The following is a 19,669-nucleotide window of genomic DNA, read 5'->3' as shown; positions in this document are numbered from 1 at the left end:
AGAAGACGTGGTGCACGTGCACACATACACACACATATATATATGGAATATTACTTAGCCACGAAAAGAATGAAATTGGGTCATTTGTGAAGACCTAGATGGACTTAAGAGAGTGAAGTAAGAAAGAGAAAAACAAGTATCATATATTAATGTATATATGTGGGATCTGAAAAAATTGGTATAGACAATCTTATTTACAAAGCAGAAACAGAGGCAGAGACACAGATGCAGAGAACAAGTGTATGGATACCAAAGGGGAAAGTGGGGGTGGGATGAATTGGAAGATTGGAATTGACATATATGCAACGATTATACTATGTATAAAATAGATAACTAATGAGAACCTGCTGTATAGCTCAGGAACTCTACTAAATGCTCTGTGGTGACCTAAGTAGGAAGGAAATTGAAAAAAGAGGGGATATATGTGTATATATATAGCTGATTCACCTTGCTGTACAGTAGAAACTAACAACATTGCAAAGCAACTATACTCCAATATTTTTTTAAAAGATGTGCATATATATAGTGGAATACTATGCAACAATAAAAAAGAATGAAATAATGCCATTTGCAGCAACACACATGGATATAGAGATGAAGTGAAATAAGTAAAAATGAGAAATAAATCTATTATATGTGGAATCTAAAATATGATACAAGGTGGGGGGATGGAATAATTAGAGAGTTTGGGACTGATGTACACACTGCTGTATTTACCATGGATAACCAATAGGGGCCCACTGTATAGCACAGGGAACTCTTCTCAATATTATGTAACAACCTAAATGGGAAAAGAGTTTGAAAAAGAATAGATACATGTGTATATTTAACTGAATCACCCTTGTATACACCTGAAACTGTAACACTGGTAATCAACTATACTCCAATATACAATGAATAGTTTTATAAAAAGTTGAAAGAAAATATGACACAAATGAACATATCTACATACCAGAAACAGACCTACATAGGGAGATCAGATTTGTGGTTGCCAAGGGGTAAGAGGGGTCGGAGAAGGCAATGGCAACCCACTCCAGTACTCTTGCCTGGAAAATCCCATGGACAGAGCCTGGTAGGCTACAGTCCATGGGGTCACTAAGAGTCGGACACAACTGAGTGACTTCACTTTCACTTTTCACTTTCATGCTTTGGAGAAGGAAATGGCAACCCACTCCAGTGTTCTTGCCTGGAGAATCCCAGGGACGGGGGAGCCTGGTGGGCTGCCGTCGATGGGGTCGCACAGAGTTGGACACGACTGAAGTGACTTAGCAGCAGCAGCAAGAGGGGTGGGGGAGGGATGAATTAGGTTAGCAGATGCAAAATATTATATATAGAATGCATAAACAACAAGGTCCTACTGTATAGCATAGGGAAATATATTTAATAACCTGTGGTAAACCATAATGGCAAAGAATACAAAAAGAACTTATATACATGTATAACAATCACTTTGCTGTATAGCAGAAACTAACAACATTGCAAATCAACTATGTCAATTAAAAATATTGAAAAACTTTGTGTCCTCTAACACAACTCTTTGAAGTTACTTTGTATTCCAAAAACAAAATAAAACTTGGGCTGCAAAATCTGCCACCACATAGGAAAAATCAAAAATCAAAATATCCCACGTTTACCCTGTTTTCAGGCTTTGTTACCGATTTCATGCAGGTAGCGCCAGCAAGGCTAAGAAAACAGCCTATCTTTATTGCAAGTTCAGTTGACTATTGAAAGTATAGAATGACTTCATAAATAGAACACCTGTAAAGTTTGTCCTAATGGTCTATGATGGATGCAAGTCAGCTGACCAGTGATGCACAGGGATTGAGAGGATAAGCATGCACAGAATGGATGCTACTCCATCAGGGATACTCAAGCAGGCATCTGTCACGGACTGGAGTTTGGCGCCAAGAGTCCATTCCAGGCCGAGTTTCTAAGATTCTAAAACTCTACAGAATACCAGGTATTCTTTAGAAAGTATTACTGAGCTCTGTTTTGCTTCTCAGACTGCAGGGAAGGAGGCCAACCCTGGGTTGGGACTCCTGCCCAACAGTGAATGCCCTAGTGCCTCTGTCTCTTGCTGGCCAGATGGAGGCATCACCTAGCCCAGGTAGGCTTTGACATGAAGATAAAAGTCTGGCACCACCACAGGCCCGCAACTCTTTATCTTTATAAACTAGGCTAGGTTATGATATGTGGAAGCCTCAAGTGCTTATGGTTTCGTGTGTCCTTGGGATCCCTTCCTACCCTGGAGACTTCCGACATAACAGAAGAGAGCATTTCTACCTGTACCTCAAGAGTTTGATGTCTTAGCATGTGGGTACATTTCCTCTCTCATCTTCCAGCAGAAGCTAACTCCCTAGTCAATTAAATTCTTGAACCAAATGCTGGTGGTTGTTTTTTTTTTTTTTGTGGTAACTATAATCATGAATGTATCTGATCTGATCTGATTAGTAACCAAAGAACATGAGGAAAAAAGATGGGCTTGGATTGCTTTGGGGAAGATTCTAGAAGAAGGACAGAGACACAGTGAAGATGAAAAGGGCCACTTAACCAGGACAAATTACTCAAATTGGACATCAGTGAATTTATATTTTGGTTAGCATTTTGCAAACAATTTTTCTAAATCTTTAAAAAATGACGTCTTTCCAAATAATCACCAAAGCCCTAACAGGCACAAAACACTCTGAAGAACTGAGTGGACTATAGCCAATTACATAAAACACTACTGCCAGCAGAAAATTCCTGATGCTTGATACATGTTCAAAGTGAAAGCCACGCATGCATCTTTCATATTAAACCACTGACGTTCAGCTCAAAGACACTGATCTACTATTATTTAGAATGCAAAAGGGTGAGCAGGGCAGATTATTATGGAACTAAGAATACACATAATTTTAAGGGAAGGATGTATTTATCACTCAAGAAATACTATTTAAAATATTAACAGTTTAAAAGGAACATTAACTGTGAATGGCAGTTAGAAAGCAAGGAAAATATGACATTTAAGCAAGTTAATGTTAACTCAATAGAAATCACATCATCATCAAACTTTCTGTAGAGAATTTGTGAATGCTATCTTATCTTTTGCTTACGTTCATACAGAGTCCCAGAAAAGCATGTGAATAAGATCTGTGTTTGACATATTTACACCTATGTCTTATCTGCTTTAAGAAAAAACACTCCTTCAAAACCCTATGCTATGAAAAACTGTTTTCAGGAATTTTTATTTGGTCCGTTAATCTAACAAGGCTGAGTTCTCAAATCTTTCACCCCCAAGTTAAAAATTGGAGCAACAAAACAAAACTCCAGCAAGGCATAAATAAGATAGTAAAGTGCATATATACAATCCCAGAAAAGTTTTGATTGGGAAGAGCAAAAATTTCTAGTGCAAAAACTGCTTTTGCCGGCAAAGCTCCCTCTCTGAAATCAAAGGGCTACAGTAAAACTTAAAATTGGAACGTGTTTAAGCAATGCCTCTTTTCAGTCAAGAGTTAATATGTGTGCATGCACCTTGGCCCAGACTATATTCAACCTGGTAAAAGGGGGGAATTTCAGAGGACAGTTCAGAAACAGAATTTCCTGACCCAAGGCACTGCTTTCTCCAGGTGCCCATGAGCAAGTTCCTTAGATGTGTCATCAGCTGCAAGTGGACACTTGGAAAAACCCCAAGGAACATACCTGCACTGTGCTCATGGCTTGTGAAGCGTATTCAAACACGGTCACTTTATCTTGGTTTTGTCTTGTGTCTCTCCGTTCTTTCGAGCCCAAACTTGACTCTATGCAACGTTTTGTGCTTTTTGTATTTGAACAGAGACTGGGCATTGTCTGTGGGAATTCCCTTGGGTTATATCACCATGGCCTTTTGAACATCTGTTTTTATCCTTTTTTTTGGAATTCATAATAAAATAGTTTTGCATTTCTCAGTACAGTTACACAGGTGAAGGGTTTTTCCCCCCTTTTCCTTCAAGGATCCAAGTTGAAAGCTCTTAGGAGGACATCCAGGTCACCGAGATTAGCCGCCTGGAAGAGTTCCGGCTGGTCCATCAGAGAAAGGGCAATTCTAAGGGCAGCCCAGATATTCCCAGAGATTGCCGGATGAGGGACCTGCTGCTGATTCCTGCTCTTTCTTTGCAAACTGAGAGCAGTGAGAAAATTGCTGACCGCTTCTCTAAGAGGATAAAAAAACAGACATTTAAAAATTCAACAGATTTCAGAGTTAGCCAACTTAGAAGTAAGATAAAAATGAATTATCATCTTGGTCTAACATCCAAAACCACCTCTTTGGCGTTTTGGATCATGAGGTGAACAGCTTTCTGATTCTCTCACTATTCCTTTGTGAAGTCATTGTTAAACATAGTGAATCAGAAAGAAGGAAAGTAAACTTTGTTTTAGGTATGTCACGTGAGACAGTTAGAACCATTGCTAACTCATTAATGCATTTGATTTTCCCCTTGCTCCAGGAATGGCCTGATGACTTAATACCTTTGCAGATATGATCTGTATAAACAGAGGAGGCATCTGACCTTACTCTGAAACACGTAGTTTAGCTCTTCTCATTAGTTTACCTTTTCTCAAAATTGGAGGCAGCCAGGGTTCAGCTGAGTCTGAGTTTCAAAGCAGCTGGTTATTTAGCCTTAGGCAAATTTCTTCTCTAAGTCTTAGTGTCCCCAACTGAATAAAAGTCATTTAAGAACCTTGTTGTGAGGTGTAGCTGAACCATTTATGTGAAAGCTCTATCATTAAGTTAGGTCAACAGCTCTCCATGTGTGCTCTGGGGAACTCAGGATCAGTGAGGTCAAAATTATTTTTATAATACTACTGAGATGTCATTTTACAGCTTCATTCTCATTTCCTCATGAATATACAATGGAGTTTTCCAGTGACTTTTATGATGTGTGATATCCCAATAGACTGAACGCAGAAGCAGAGGTAAGAATGTCTTCTATAAGCAAGATATTAAAGAAATTTGCAAAAGCCACTCTTTTCAGTAAACAGCTTGTCTGGGGGAAATTTATTTGGTAAAATATATAATTTATATAAACATGTAATTGGTTTATTATTTTTAAATGAATCTCTTCAACTTTTCTCAATTTCTAATATGGTAAATAATGATAGGTATAACCCACATAAACAAAAGCCCCTTCAGATTCTCAATAATTGTTAAAAGTGTAAAGGGGTCCCAAGAACAAAAAGTCTGTGACCCGCTTAGTCAGATGCTGTCCAAAGGCCTAGCTCCTGTGGCCCATGACCCTGTTTCTGTTGCTTGGGTGCCCGCTATACTTCCTGGAACTGCCCTCTTCGGTTTGCCAAGAATGACGCCTCTTTAACTTGTTTCTTCTTTACTCTTCTTAAAAGCTTTTCACACTTTTGATCTCATTTAGTCCTACAAGGTAGTCACTGGTAAGCATCCTAAGAAACCATAAGGAAAGCATGGCTGGATTTCTGATTCCAGCGTACATGATTCAGGCATTTGGCATCGACACTGCTTGGCTCAGACGGTAAAGAATCCACCTGCAATATGGGAGATCTGGGTTCAATTCCTGGGTTGGGAAGATCCCCTGGAGGAGGGCATGGCTACTCACTCCAGTATTTTTGTCTGGAGAATCCCCTTGGACAGAGGAGCCTGGGGGGCTATGGTCCAGGGGGTCGCAAAAAGTCAGACACAACTGAGCGACTAAATGCACACATGTTGTTAGATCTGTCCAGAAGTAAAGGGCACTGGATGTAGCAATTTGGATAATGGAAGGGAGTGGGTGTTTTCTCATCACCCCTCTTCTGGATTTCTTGTGATCAAGCAAGAGAGGAGGATTTATAACAGAGGCACAAGGAACGTTTACTTTGGAGGCACTTTCTGGCTTCCTCGGCACAGCTCAAATGATGATGACTCCATTTACTCTCATAATCCTAGGCCTGTAAGGACTCTGGGGGAGAAAGATGCTAGAATGCCCTCCTGCACAGGCTGCTCCCGCCCCAGTGTGTAGCAGTGGTCTCTGAGGGCCATGGAGGGTAACAGCCTAGAAGAGTCTAGCCTTAGCCTGTTGGCCTCATCAAGCAACTCTAGGTTTTTCTCATGAAGACAGTCTAAGCTTGTCCCCCAGCTTAAGGACTCAGAGGCCTTTGGGGAACTCAGAAGATCGTACATGTACAAGTATGAACGGTTCCAAATGTTACACACACATATGTATGTATAAGTTAAAATTGTTTTAAATGTTATGATTAAGAAAAAGCACATTCATTTAAAAGCATTCTTCACTTTATAGTAGGTTTCCCTCATTACTAAGAATAAAAACATTGCTATCAAAGGGGATGAGATTTATGTTTTTAATTAAAATGGGGTCCTCACTTTCAAATGGCTCCTTCCCAGATGGCTCAGTGGTAAAGAATCTGCCTGCAGGACAGGAGATGCGGGTTTGATCCCTGGGTCAGGAAGATCCCCTTGAGAAGGAAATGGCAACCCGCTCTAGTATTCTTGCCTGGAGAATCCCATGGACAGAGGGGCCTGGCAGGCTAAGGTCCAGGGGGTCGCAAAGAGTTGGACACAACTTAGTGACTGAACAATCCAGCCCTCACTTTTGAAAAGGTTAAGATTTTTTAGTCTAAGTTCTACTTTGAATCTCCTACTGACAAAATGTGAGCATTTTAAGCTCTGCCTCAGTTTCATACCAACAATTTCCTCTTGTTATTTCAACTGTATACAGTATGAGGAGAGTGCTTGCCTTTCAGTCTTTATAGAACATCTGAGATGGGAAACAGCACAGGGTACAGGGCCATACACAGACACCTGCGTCCTTGAGGGAGATGTTAGTTTCAAGACCAGGGATATGGACAAATTGGCACCAGCTCTTGGCTTTTTTCTGGGCCACATCTCTATTGAGGGTTGTTACTTCCTAAGGAGACCTAATTATAATGCAAGTGAAACTTGTTTTTAGAATGCATTTAAGCTTACGGTCTTTTTTCTCAGGAAAATGCAAGATGTTTATTATTTCACAAGATTTCCCATATACTAGAAAGACCCACAAAGTATAGTCAAAACACTTTGCTGTTTGAAAGAATGCTCAAACTACCACACAATTGCACTCATCTCACATGCTAGTAAAGTAATGCTCAAAATTCTCCAAGCCAGGCTTCAGCAATACATGAACCATGAACTTCCTGATGTTCAAGCTGGTTTTAGAAAAGGCAGAGGAACCAGAGATCAAATTGCCAACATCCGCTGGATCACTGAAAAAGCAAGAGACTTCCAGAAAAACATCTATGTCTGCTTTATTGACTATGCCAAAGCCTTTGACTGTGTGCATCACTATAAACTGTGGAAAATTCTTCAAGAGATGGGAATACCAGACCACCTGACCTGCCTCTTGAGAAACCTATATGCAGGTCAGGAAGCAAAAGTTAGAACTGGACATGGAACAACAGACTGGTTCCAAATAGGAAAAGGAGTACGTCAAGGCTGTATATTGTCACCCTGCTTATTTACCTTATATGCAGAGGACATCATGAGAAATGCTGGGCTGGAGGAAGCACAAGCTGGAATCAAGATTGCCAGGAGAAATATCAATAACCTCAGATATGCAGATGACACCACCTTTATGGCAGAAAGTGAAGAACTAAAGAACCTCTTCATGAAAGTGAAAGAGGAGAGTGAAAAAGTTGACTTAAAGCTCAACATTCAGAAAATGAAGATCATGGCATCTGGTCCCATCACTTCATGGCAAATAGATGGGGAAAGAGTGGAGACAGTGGCTGACTTTATTTTTTTGGGCTCCAAAATCACTGCCGATTGCAGCCATGAAATTAAAAGACACTTACTCCTTGGAAGGAAAGTTATAACCAACCTAGACAGCATATTAAAAAGCAGAGACATTACTTTGTCAACAAAGGTCCATCTAGTCAAGCTGTGGTTTTTCCAGTGGTCATGTATGGATGTGAGATTTGGACTATAAAGAAAGCTGAGTGCCGAACAATTAATGCTTTTGAACTGTGGTGTTGGAGAAGACTCTTGAGAGCCCCTTGGACTGCAAGGAGATCCAACCAGTCCATCCTAAAGGAGATCAGTCCTGGGTGTTCATTGGAAGGACTGATGTTGAAGCTGAAACTCCAATACTTTGGCCACCTGATACAAAGAGCTGACTCATTTGAAAAGACCCCGATGCTGGGAAAGATTGAGGGCAGGAGGAGAAGGGGACAACAGAGGATGAGATGGTTGGATGGCATCACCGACTCGATGGACATGGATTGGGTGGACTCCAGGAGTTGGTGAGGGACAGGGAGGCCTGGCATGCTGCAATTCATGGGGTCGCAGAGTTGGACATGACTGAGTGACTGAACTGAACTGAACTGATGCTGAAGCTGAAGCTCCAATACTTTGGCTACCTGATGTGAAAAAGTGATTCATTGGAAAAGACCCTGGTGCTGGGAAAGATTGAAGGTGGGATGAGAAGGGGATGACAGAGGATGAGATGGTTGGATGGAATCACTGACTCGATGGACATAAGTTTGAGTAAGCTCTGGGGGATAGTGAAGGACAGGGAAGCCTGGCGTGCTGCAGTCCATGGGGTCGCAAGAGTCAGACACAACTGAGCGCTAGAACTGAACTGAACCAATCAAAATGGACCAATTTAGCAAACAAGAATACAGGATGCACAATTAAATCTGAATTTCAGATAATAATTTTCATTATTAAGTATGTAACATGCAATATTTGGGAAATGCTTCTCTAAAAACATACTCATGTTTATCTGAGATTCAAATTTAGCTGGGCATTCTACATTTTATCTGGAAACCCTAAAACTGACCTGTTCTTTACAGGAGACTTTATGCTTGAGATTAAAAATTCACACCTCAGCAAAGTTTGTCCATTTCTACCTCTTATGGATTTTCATGGCCTCCTGCAAATAGCTGCCCTATTGTGAATGCCAAGAGAGTATTTATATACTTTATATATATTTTTCTACAGTAAGAAGTTACAATTAAAACTCATCTGGAAGCTTTGCAAAATATTCATGTAAAGGAGGCTCTTCTAAAGCTTAGCATGTACATCAATGAAGTTAGAACATTTCCTCACACCACAGATAAAAATAATCTCAAAGTGGTTTAAGGACTTAAATATAATACATGACACCATAAAACTCCTAGAAGAGAACATAGGCAAATCATCCTCTGAAACAAATTGTACCAGTGTTTTCTTAGGTCAGTCTCCCAACACAAAAGAAATAAAAGTGAAAATAAGCAAATAGGACCTAATCAAACTTCCAAGGTTTTGCACAGCAAAGGAACCATCAACAATACGAAAATATAACTTATGGACTGGGAGAAATGTTTGTAAATGATACAGCCAACAAGGGATTAACTCCTAAATATACAAACAGCTTATACAGCTCAATATAAAAAACCCAAAAAACCCAATCAAAATATGGGCAGAAAACCTAAAGAGATATTTCTCCAGAGAAGACATACAGGTGGCCAACAGTCACATGGAAAGATGCTCAACACTGCTAATCATTAGAGAAATACAAATCAAAACTATAGTCACACTGATCAGAGTGGCTATCAAAAAGTCCACAAATAACACATTCTGGAGAGGGTGTGAAGAAAAGAGAATCCTCCTACACTATTGGTGGGAATGTAAATTGGTCCACTATGGAAAACAGCATGAAGGTTCCTTAGAAAACGGAAAATAAGGTCACCATGTGATGCAGCAATCCCACCCCGGCAATATATCTGGAAAAGATGAAAACTAATTTGGAAAGACACACCCCCCAATATTCACCGCAGCACTATTTATAATAGCCAAGACATAGCAGCAACCTAAATGTCCATTGGCAGATGAATGATAAAGGAGATATGGTGTATGCTGCTGCTGCTGCTAAGTCATTTCAGTCATGTCCGACTCTGTGCGACCCCATAGATGGCAGCCCACCAGGCTCCCCCGTCCCTGGGATTCTCCAGGCAAGAACACTGGAGGGGGTTGCCATTTCCTTCTCCAATGCAGGAAAGTGAAAAGTGAAAGTGAAGTCACTCAGTCGTGTCCGACTCTTAGCGACCCCATGGATTGCAGCCTAACAGGCTCCTCTGTCCATGGGATTTTCCAGCAAGAGTACTGGAGTGGGGTGCCCTTGCCTTCTCCGAAAAAAACACAGAAGAACTGTACAAAAAAGATCTTTACAACCCAGATAATCACGATGGTGTGATCACTGACCTAGAGCCAGACATCCTGGAATGTGAAGTCAAGTGGGCCTTAGAAAGCATCACTATGAACAAAGCTAGTGGAGGTGATGGAATTCCAGTTGAGCTATTCCAAATCCTTAAAGATGATGCTGTGAAAGTGCTGCACTCAATATGCCAGCAAATTTGGAAAACTCAGCAGTGGCCACAGAACTGGAAAAGGTCAGTTTTCATTCCAATCCCAAAGAAAGGCAATGCCAAAGAATGCTCAAACTACCACACAATTGCACTCATCTCACACGCTAGTAAAGTAATGCTCAAAATTCTCCAAGCCAGGCTTCAGTAATATGTGAACCGTGAACTTCCTGATGTTCAAGCTGGTTTTAGAAAAGGCAGAGGAACCAGAGATCAAATTGCCAACATCCGCTGGATCATGGAAAAAGCAAGAGAGTTCCAGAAAAGCATATATTTCTGCTTTATTGACTATGCCAAAGCCTTTGACTGTGTGGATCACAATCAACTATGGAAAATTCTGAAAGAGATGGGAATACCAGACCACCTGATCTGCTTCTTGAGAAATCTGTATGCAAATCAGGAAGCGACAGTTAGAACTGGACATGGAACAACAGACTGGTTCCAAATAGGAAAAGGAGTTCATCAAGGCTGTATACTGTCACCCTGTTTATTTAACTTATATGCAGAGTACATCATGAGAAACGCTGGACTGGAAGAAACACAAGCTGGAATCAAGATTGCCAGGAGAAATATCAAGAACCTCAAATATGCAGATGACACCACCCTTATGGCAGAAAGTGAAGAGGAACTCAAAAGCCTCTTGATGAAAGTGAAAGTGGAGAGTGAAAAAGTTGGCTTAAAGCTCAACATTCAGAAAACAAAGATCATGGCATCCGGTCCCATCACTTCATGGGAAATAGATGGGGAAACAGTGTCAGACTTTATTTTTCTTGGCTCCAAAATCACTGCAGATGGTGACTGCAGCCATGAAGTTAAAAGACGCTTACTCCTTGGAAGGAAAGTTATGACCAACCTAGATAGCATATTCAAAAGCAGAGACATTACTTTGCCAACAAAGGTTCGTCTAGTCAAGGCTATGGTTTTCCTGTGGTCATGTATGGATGTGAGAGTTGGACTGTGAAGAAAGCTGAGCGCCGAAGAATTGATGGTTTTGAACTGTGGTGTTGGAGAAGACTCTTGAGAGTCCCTTGGACTGCAAGGAGATCCAAGCAGTCCATTCTGAAGGAGATCAGCCCTGGGATTTCTTTGGAAGGAATGATGCTAAAGCTGAAACTCCAGGACTTTGGCCACCTCATGTGAAGAGTTGACTCATTGGAAAAGACTCTGATGCTGGGAGGGATTGGGGGCAAGAGGAGAAGGGGATGACAGAGGACAAGATGGCTGGATGGCATCACTGACTCGATGGACGTGCGTCTCAGTGAACTCTAGGAGTTGGTGATGGATAAGGAGGCCTGGCGTGCTGCAATTCATGGGGTAGCAAAGAGTTGGACACGACTGAGCAACTGATCTGATCTGATCTGATGTATATATATATCTGAATTACTTTGCCATACTAGAAACTAACACAACATTGTACATCAACTATGCTTCAATTTTTTTTGAAAAAGTCTTCCTTCAGTGAATTCAATATGTCTATGTTTACATTGCATTTATTTACATGTCTTCTTGTTCCAGAAGAAAGACCTAAGGCGTTATAAAATCTATATACACAACCAACCTAGTAAGTGAATAAAGGGAGTAAAAATAAGAAATGAGGTTAGGGAAATCGGAGTCAGGAACGAAGCTAATAGATGGAACATGCATCATCAGGATGATGGGCAGGGAGGTGGCACCATCTGACTCTGGCCCTTTGTGCGGCTGATGTAAAGACAGCCTTTGCTGTGACACACTTCACAATGTCCAGAGAATAAAACAGACTGGGTGCTCAGGAATCACTCAGCTATTCTTGGTTTTGACCTGAGTAAGATCCTCTTAGAGGACAGAGTGCAATCTAGTGACTAATGTTCTTTCTAAGATCCTCTGAGTATAAATGCAGCAACTCGTTTCTAAAGTTTCAGTATTTGCCAGTGGCAAAATGCTCTAATGCGGTTCAGAGATGGCAATTCTTCAGATGTCAAAAGAGTACAACCCAGTTATGTGGCTCTCTCATGACTTATCTAAATGGTAATAATGATGATGATGATGGCAATGATAATGCTCAGACTAATGATGCCCACTAGGTATTGCACATCAGTTCTGTGCTAGGCAATCACATTTAACCTGCACAATAATCCTGCAAGATAGATATTACCTCTTTTATTTTTTTATCCAAATGAAGAAATTGGTACTCAAAGTTATGTGCCCAGAGTTATGAAACCAGTAAATGGCAGAGCTCTGATGTGAACCCAAGTTTGTCTGATTCTAAAAGCCTGGCTCTGAGAATGAGAAAGGGTTTACATTTTTTGTGTAGCTTAACACTAACATTAATTTCTCTTTTTTCCCCTCACTTAAGAAAAGTAATACCTGTTGATTTAGAAAATAGAAAATAATAGGAAAAGAAAGAAGAAAAACCACCCAAACTTTTATTACTCAAAAGAAATAAAGGTAATTTATGCTCCGTGTTGATGGGGGAACAGAGAGGATATACACCTGAAAGATAATAAGGAGTCACGAGAGAAGGAGCAAGACATTCCAAACTTTAAACCCACCCTTTGAAGTTTTCCTTTTTTTTAAAACTAACTTTACTTGTAAATTAGGTTTGGAAAATCTGGATTCTTGGTTGTGTTTTGCCAAAAACTGGCCCTGAGACCTTGTTGAGTCATTCCTCTGTATTCCTTCGTTCCTAGCCATGGTTATTTTCTTCCTTACCTGGGAAATGAAGGGTTCCTTTTTTTCCTTACCTGTGAAATGAAGGGTTGGACTGCACGTTTCTCAAGAGTTGCTCTTGGGGGTGTTAAAAACCTAGATGACTTGTCCTAACTCCAAATTGATCAATCTCTGGGAGAGGAGCCCAAGAATGTACATTTCACAAGATGCCCAAATAATTGCTGTTCTCTAATGACTAAGAAACATGGAGGCGGACAGTTCCTGTCTCAAGAGCCCTCAGAATCTGAAGATCTGAAACTCACCCTTAATGGGAGGAGATTACTTCACAAAAGGAGGTATTTTTACTGAGAAACAACCTTTCAGATTAGTCAACCTCAGCCCTTAGCATTAGCCTGCTGCCATACTTCACCTGTAGGCGCCCAGGTTGATGCAGCTTATCCCCAGGTTGTATCTGGACCGGATGAAGCCTGGCTGAATCTCCAGTGCTCGTGTGTAGGCCTCCACAGCCTCCTCGCTGCGGTCTCCATTTGCCAAGGTTGCCCCAAGACGGTTCCATAATGAATAGTCCTGATGAAAACATTTGAGCTCTCTTACACGACTGAAGTGACTTAGCAGCAGCAGCAGCAGCAACAATTTGTACAAGCCACAGTGACACAGTATTCCAGTAGTCCTGGTTGAAGGATGATAGCTAAAAATGTATCAGTGCTAATGGGCAAGGACCATGACTGGTGAATTACTCAAAAATCTTTATGGACAACACTCTGAAATGACTTTCATTCATTAAGGAGCAGCTACCATTTGATGCTATCAGGCAATTTGTGTTTCTATTTTACGTCTCTTAAGTATTAACATCCACGGTAGCATATCATTAGTACTGATCACTTTAAACCACTGGATTCAGGGAAATAAAGTGTAGCAGAAATGCACAAAATGTAACCTGTGAAAACTTACTTTTAACAGAGTAAAATCTTCTGGTTTCTTGCTATGCACTTACCTCTGGTCGAACAGTTAAGGCAGCATTAAACGCGTCTATTGCTCTATTAAATTCTCCACTCAGGTGGAACAGCACCCCCAAGCCTGTCTGCAGATCTGGGTCAATCACATCTCCATTTTGGTGGGCAGCTTCCAGGTATAATTCCTTCACTCCTTCCAGAACAGAGCTACAAGGAAAACAAATCAGATTTGTTGGCCAAATAGTCTGAACACAAATGATTTACTTTTCCCCATACCTAATTCTAAGGCTTTATAAAACCTGGCACGTTGGTATTTATTGTAAGTTATTTATATGCCCGAAGCACTTGGCTTTGAAATATGGTATTCAGATAAACATCTAGGAGTGTCCACAAGTAGATCATATGTCCAAAGTTTGGTTCTGGTCTCTGATCAACTTTTTCAGTCAGTGCTGCTTTTCAGCAAAATGCTATCCTACACACCATCCTGAAATGCGTGGTTGGGGACCTGAGGCTTGTTAGTTGCCCCGAAGCTGACTGACTGTGTACACGGATGTAATTTAACAAGAAGGATACCTATCAACTGGAGACTTAGACATCCTCCGGGTGAGTCCTGGAGATCCCTTCTTGCTCTTCACAAGGTATTTGTACTTTGGATTCTGCTTAATCCAGTTCTTTAAAGCTTCGCAAGCATCTTGCTGATGGCCGGTGTTAGTGTAACTCACAGCCAGAGCCATTAGAGCTTTCAAGTTGTTGGGCTGCAATTCTAAGCACCTGAAAGAAGAAAATAAAAGCCAATTTCAGAATTTTCTGGAGCCAGAGTTTGAACAGTTCTTTAGAAAAACTGAGGTCTTTATTGATTAAATGGTGCAAAGCACTGCTAAATTTCTAAGTGTCTGGAATATAACCATATTTATCTACATGAAAATTGGGACCTCTGCCCATTTTTAAGAGTTATAACTCCAGTCTTATGAGTGCTAGATTTGGTGATTTTAATGAGATGGTTTAAAAACTAAAAAAATGTGGCTAATCCCTCACATAATTTGGTAGTAATTTATCTAATGGGAAGTAGGGAATATCATTATTTTAATGCTGCTCTTAGCAACTAAACAACCGCTATCAATATATTAAATGTGTCTTATCCAAAAAGCAAACTGACTTGAACTAAATTTGGATGTTAAGATGTAAAAGATTGTACAGTGCTTTGTAAAGGAGAAGGAAATTCCCAGGCTTTCCAGACTACTAATGTGGGTTTAGGAGGCAGAGGCTCCCCCTCTTGCTAACCCACTAGCCTCTGGCAAGGGCTTTTCAAACTTTGATGTGCATGAGAATCATCTGGGGATCTGGTAAAATGCAAATTCTGATACAGTAGGCCTTGGGGGCAGCCTGAGACTGTGCAGGTCCAACAGGCTCCCAGGTGATGACAATGCGGGTAATCTGTGGATAAGACTTTCATTAGCAAGCCCTCAGTTCAGTTCAGTTCAGCTGCTCAGTTGTGTCCCAGTCTTTGCGACTCCATGGACTGCAGCATGCCAAGCCTCCCTGTCCATCACCAACTTCCAGAGTTTACTCAAACTCATGTCCATTGAGTTGGTGATGCCATCCAACCCTCTCATCCTCTGTCATCCCCTTCTCCCACCTTCAGTCTTTCCCAGCACCAGGGTCTTTTTCAATGAGTCAGTTCTTTGCATCAGGTGGCCAAAGTATTGGAGTTTCAGCTTCAGCATCAGTCCTTCCAATGAATATTTGGGACTGATTTCCTTTAGGATGGACTGGTTGGATCTCCTTGCAGTCCAAGGGACTCTCAAGAGTCTTCTCCAACACCACCATTCAAAAGCATCAATTCTTTGGCGCTCAGCTTTCTTTATAGTACAACTCTCACAACCATATGTGACTACTTGAAAAACCATAGCTTTGACTAGATGGACCTTGTTGGCAAAGTAATGTCTCTGCTGTTGGTCATAACTTTTCTTCCAAGCAGCAAGCATCTTTTAATTTCATGGCTGCAATCACCATCTGCAGTGATTTTGGAGCCCTCCAAAAATAAAGTCTGACACTGTTTCCACTGTTTCTCCTATCTATTTGCCATGAAGTAATGGGACCAGATGCCATGATCTTAGTTTTCTGAATGTTGAGTTTTAAGCCAACTTTTTCACTCTCCTTTTTCACTTTCATTAAGAGGCTCTTTAGTTCTTCTTTGCTTTCTGCCATAAGGGTGATGTCATCTGCATATCTGAGGTTATTGATATCTCTCCTGGCAATCTTGATTCCAGCTTGTGCTTCATCCAGTCTAGCGTTTCTCATGATGTACTCTGCATATAAGTTAAATAAGCAGGGTGACAATATACAGCCTTGACATACTCCTTTCCCCATTTGGAACCAGTCTGTTGTCCATGTCCAGTTCTAACTGTTGCTTCCTGACCTGCATATAGATTTCTCAAGAGGCAGGTCAGGTGGTCTGGTATTCCGATCTCTTCAAGAATTTTCCACAATTTGTTGTGATCCACACAGTCAAAAGTTTTGGCATAGTCAATAAAGCAGAAGTAGATATTTTTCTGGAACTCTCTTGTTTTTTTGATGATCCAACAGATGTTGGCAATTTGATCTCTGGTTCCTCTGCCTTTTCTAAATCCAGCTTGAACATCTGGAAGTTCATGGTTCACATACTGTTGAAACCTGGCTTGGAGAATTTTTAGCATTACTTTGCTAGCATGTGAAATGAGTGCAATTGTGCAGTAGTTTGAATATTCTTTAGCATTGCTTTTCTTTGGGATTGGAATGAAAACTGACCTTTTCCAGTCCTGTGGCCACTGCTGAGTTTTCCAAATTTGCTGGCATATTGAGTGCAGCACTTTCACAGAGCCTCATCTTTTAGGATTTGAAATAGGTCAACTGGAATTCCATCACTTCCACTCGCTTTGTTCATAGTGATGCTTCCTAAGGCCCACTTGACTTTGCATGAAACTAAGGGCCACCCAAGATGGATGGGTCATGGTGGAGAGTTCTGACAAAATGTGGTCCATTGGAGAAGGGAATAGCAAACCACTTCAGTATTCTTGCCTTGAGAATCCCATGAATAGCATGAAAAGGCAAAAAGATAGGATACTGAAAGATGAACTCCCCAGGTTGGTAGGTGCCCAGTATGCTACTGGAGATCAGTGGAGAAATAACTCCAGAAATAATGAAGGGATGGAGTAAAAGCAGAAAAAACACCCAATTGTAGATGTGACTGGTGATGGAAATAAAGTCCGATGCTGTAAAGAGCAATATTGCATAGGAACCTGGACTGTTAGGTCCACGAATCAAGGCAGATTGGAAGTGGTCAAATGGGAGATGGCAAGAGTGAACATTAACATTTTAGGAATCAGCGAACTAAAATGGACTGGAATGGGTGAATTTAACTCATATGACCATTATATCTACTACTGTGGGCAAGAATCCCTTAGAAGAAATGGAGTAGTCCTCATAGTCAACAAAAGAGTCCAAATCTCAAAAACGACAGAATGATCTCTGTTTACAAAGCAAAACATTTAATATCACAGTCATGCAAGTCTATGCCCCGACCAATAATGCTGAAGAAGCTCAAATTGAACAGTTCTATGAAGACCTCCAAGACTTTCTAGAACTAACACCCAAAAAAAGATGTCCTTTTCATTATAGAGGACTGGAACGCAAAAGTAGGAAGCCAAGAAATACCTGGAGTAATGGGCAAATTTGGCTTTAGAGTACAGAATAAAGCAGGGCAAAGGCTAACAGAGTTTTGTGAAGAGAATGTACTGGTCATAGCAAACACTCTCTTCCAACAACACAAGAGAAGACTCTATACCTGGACATCACCAAATGGTCAATACTGAAATCTGATTGATCATATTCTTTGCAGCCAAAGATGGAGAAGCTCTATACAGTCAGCAAAAACAAGTCTGGGAACTGACTGTGGCTCAGATCATCAACTCCTTATTCTCAAATTCAGACTTAAATTGAAGAAAGTAGGGAAAACTATTCAGATAAGACCTAAATCAAATCCCTTATGATTATACAGTAGAAGTGACAAATAGATTCAAGGGATTAGATCTGATAGACAGAGTGCCTGAAGAACTATGGACTGAGGCTCATGAAATTGTATAGGAGTCAGGGATCAAGACCATCCCTAAGAAAAAGAAATGCAAAAAGGCAAAATGGTTGTTTGAGTAGGCCTTACCAACAGCTATGAAAAGAAGAGAAGTGAAAGGCAAAGGAGAAAAGGAAAGATATACCAATTTTAATGCAGAGTTCCAAAGAACAGGAAGGAGAGATTAAAAAAAGCCTTCCTCAGTGATTAATCCAAAGAAATAGAGGAAAACAATAGAATGGGAAAGACTAGAGATCTCTTCAAGAAAATGAGAGATACCAAGGGAATGTTTCATGCAAAGATGGGTACAATAAAGGACAGAAATGGTATGGACCTAACAGAAACAGAAGATATGGCAAGAATACACAGAAGAACTATACAAAAAAGATCTTAATGACCCATATAACCACGAGGCTGTGATCACTCACCTAGAGCCAGAAATCTCGGAGTGTGAAGTCAAGTGGGCCACAGGAAGCATCACTGCAAACAAAGCTAGTGGAGGTGACAGAATCCCAGTTAAGCAAGTCCTCACAGTACCTCTATCAGTTGTTTAGGAACTGATAATGTATAACATGTGTGTGTGTGTGTGTATATGTGTGTGTGTGTGTGTGTGTGTGTGTGTATTTACTTATTTATAAAGAGTAGGGAAAGTAAAAGTCTATTGGGAGGGGCTGTTTTTCCATGGTTTAAATAGGGGCGCTAATCAAGTATTGTGTGATGCTATCCCCCACCCAGTGAAGCCTAGAATTTTAGTCATGGGGTCAGGATGATGAAACTATCTCAGCAGATTCTTCGTAGACACTTGGAGTTAACATTATGCTGACATTATTCTGAATATGTTCTTCCTGAAGAAAACTTTCAGATGCTGCAGAAGGCTAGAAAACTAAAAAGAACTATTGATTCAGTGAATCTATTTTATGACTGCTTTTGACATAGACTCTTGTGCCAATGAAGGTCAATTTGTACATGGTAAAACATTGTGATTTAGGAACATTTTTTCTTCATACATTGTTTTCCAGAGCTAAATGTAAATAATATCTGGTGTCTTGGCACTGATCTTGGTCAAATTCTCTACAGTGTACTTAAGGGTCAAAAGACAAATCTGAAACAGCAAGAAGTCCTTTAACAAGTGTCCACCTGGCCTGTGATTTTGTGCCTAGTTTTATCTACCTCTGGAGGGCGACAATAGCTGCTTGTTCATTTTCATTCTCTGCCTGGGTTATCCCGAGGAACTGCCATGCCTACAAAAAAAATAAAAAACAATGACTGATGTCAACGTTGCAAGAGGAAGCAGAGTCAATCATGTACTTTAGCTGGTTTGTTTACATGTGACAATTCCCTCTCTGCAGAGCACCCTGACTTGGATGTGGGTCTTGTAAAGGGAGAAACATTACAACATCACCTGCATTTCTTCATTCAAATTCTTTTGTGGCATCCAGGTCGAGTTGCTGTCATTAGTTACAAACTCTAAGTATTTATCCTCTCCTGTGGCCCATGGAAACCTCTTGAGTCTGTCTCTGAGGTTTCATGATATTAGGTATCTTAGAACCAAAAGATAAATTTATAAAAGTATGCATTTATCAGGAAAAGAGGTAGAAAAATAATT

The 19,669-nt window shown here is 40.6% G+C and overlaps 1 protein-coding gene across 1 annotated transcript in view; it reads right to left on the bottom strand.

The window, feature by feature from the left end:
* Window positions 1–3,361: 3,361 nt before the first annotated feature.
* PEX5L (peroxisomal biogenesis factor 5 like) overlaps window positions 3,362–19,669 on the bottom strand; it is a 220,784-nt gene continuing 204,476 nt past the window's right edge. The window contains exons 10-14 of the mRNA XM_005892512.3: window positions 19,234–19,304; window positions 14,532–14,729; window positions 14,000–14,165; window positions 13,415–13,572; window positions 3,362–4,168 (exon numbers count right to left, since the gene is read on the bottom strand). Of these exons, the coding sequence (XP_005892574.2) occupies window positions 3,964–4,168; window positions 13,415–13,572; window positions 14,000–14,165; window positions 14,532–14,729; window positions 19,234–19,304 (798 nt within the window). The 3' untranslated portion in view covers window positions 3,362–3,963. The remainder of the gene's footprint in view (window positions 4,169–13,414; window positions 13,573–13,999; window positions 14,166–14,531; window positions 14,730–19,233; window positions 19,305–19,669) is intronic.

Source organism: Bos mutus, chromosome 1, assembly GCF_027580195.1.
Source record: "Bos mutus isolate GX-2022 chromosome 1, NWIPB_WYAK_1.1, whole genome shotgun sequence".
NCBI classification, from domain to species: domain Eukaryota; kingdom Metazoa; phylum Chordata; class Mammalia; order Artiodactyla; family Bovidae; genus Bos; species Bos mutus.
This window is presented reverse-complemented; position numbering and strand designations above follow the sequence as displayed.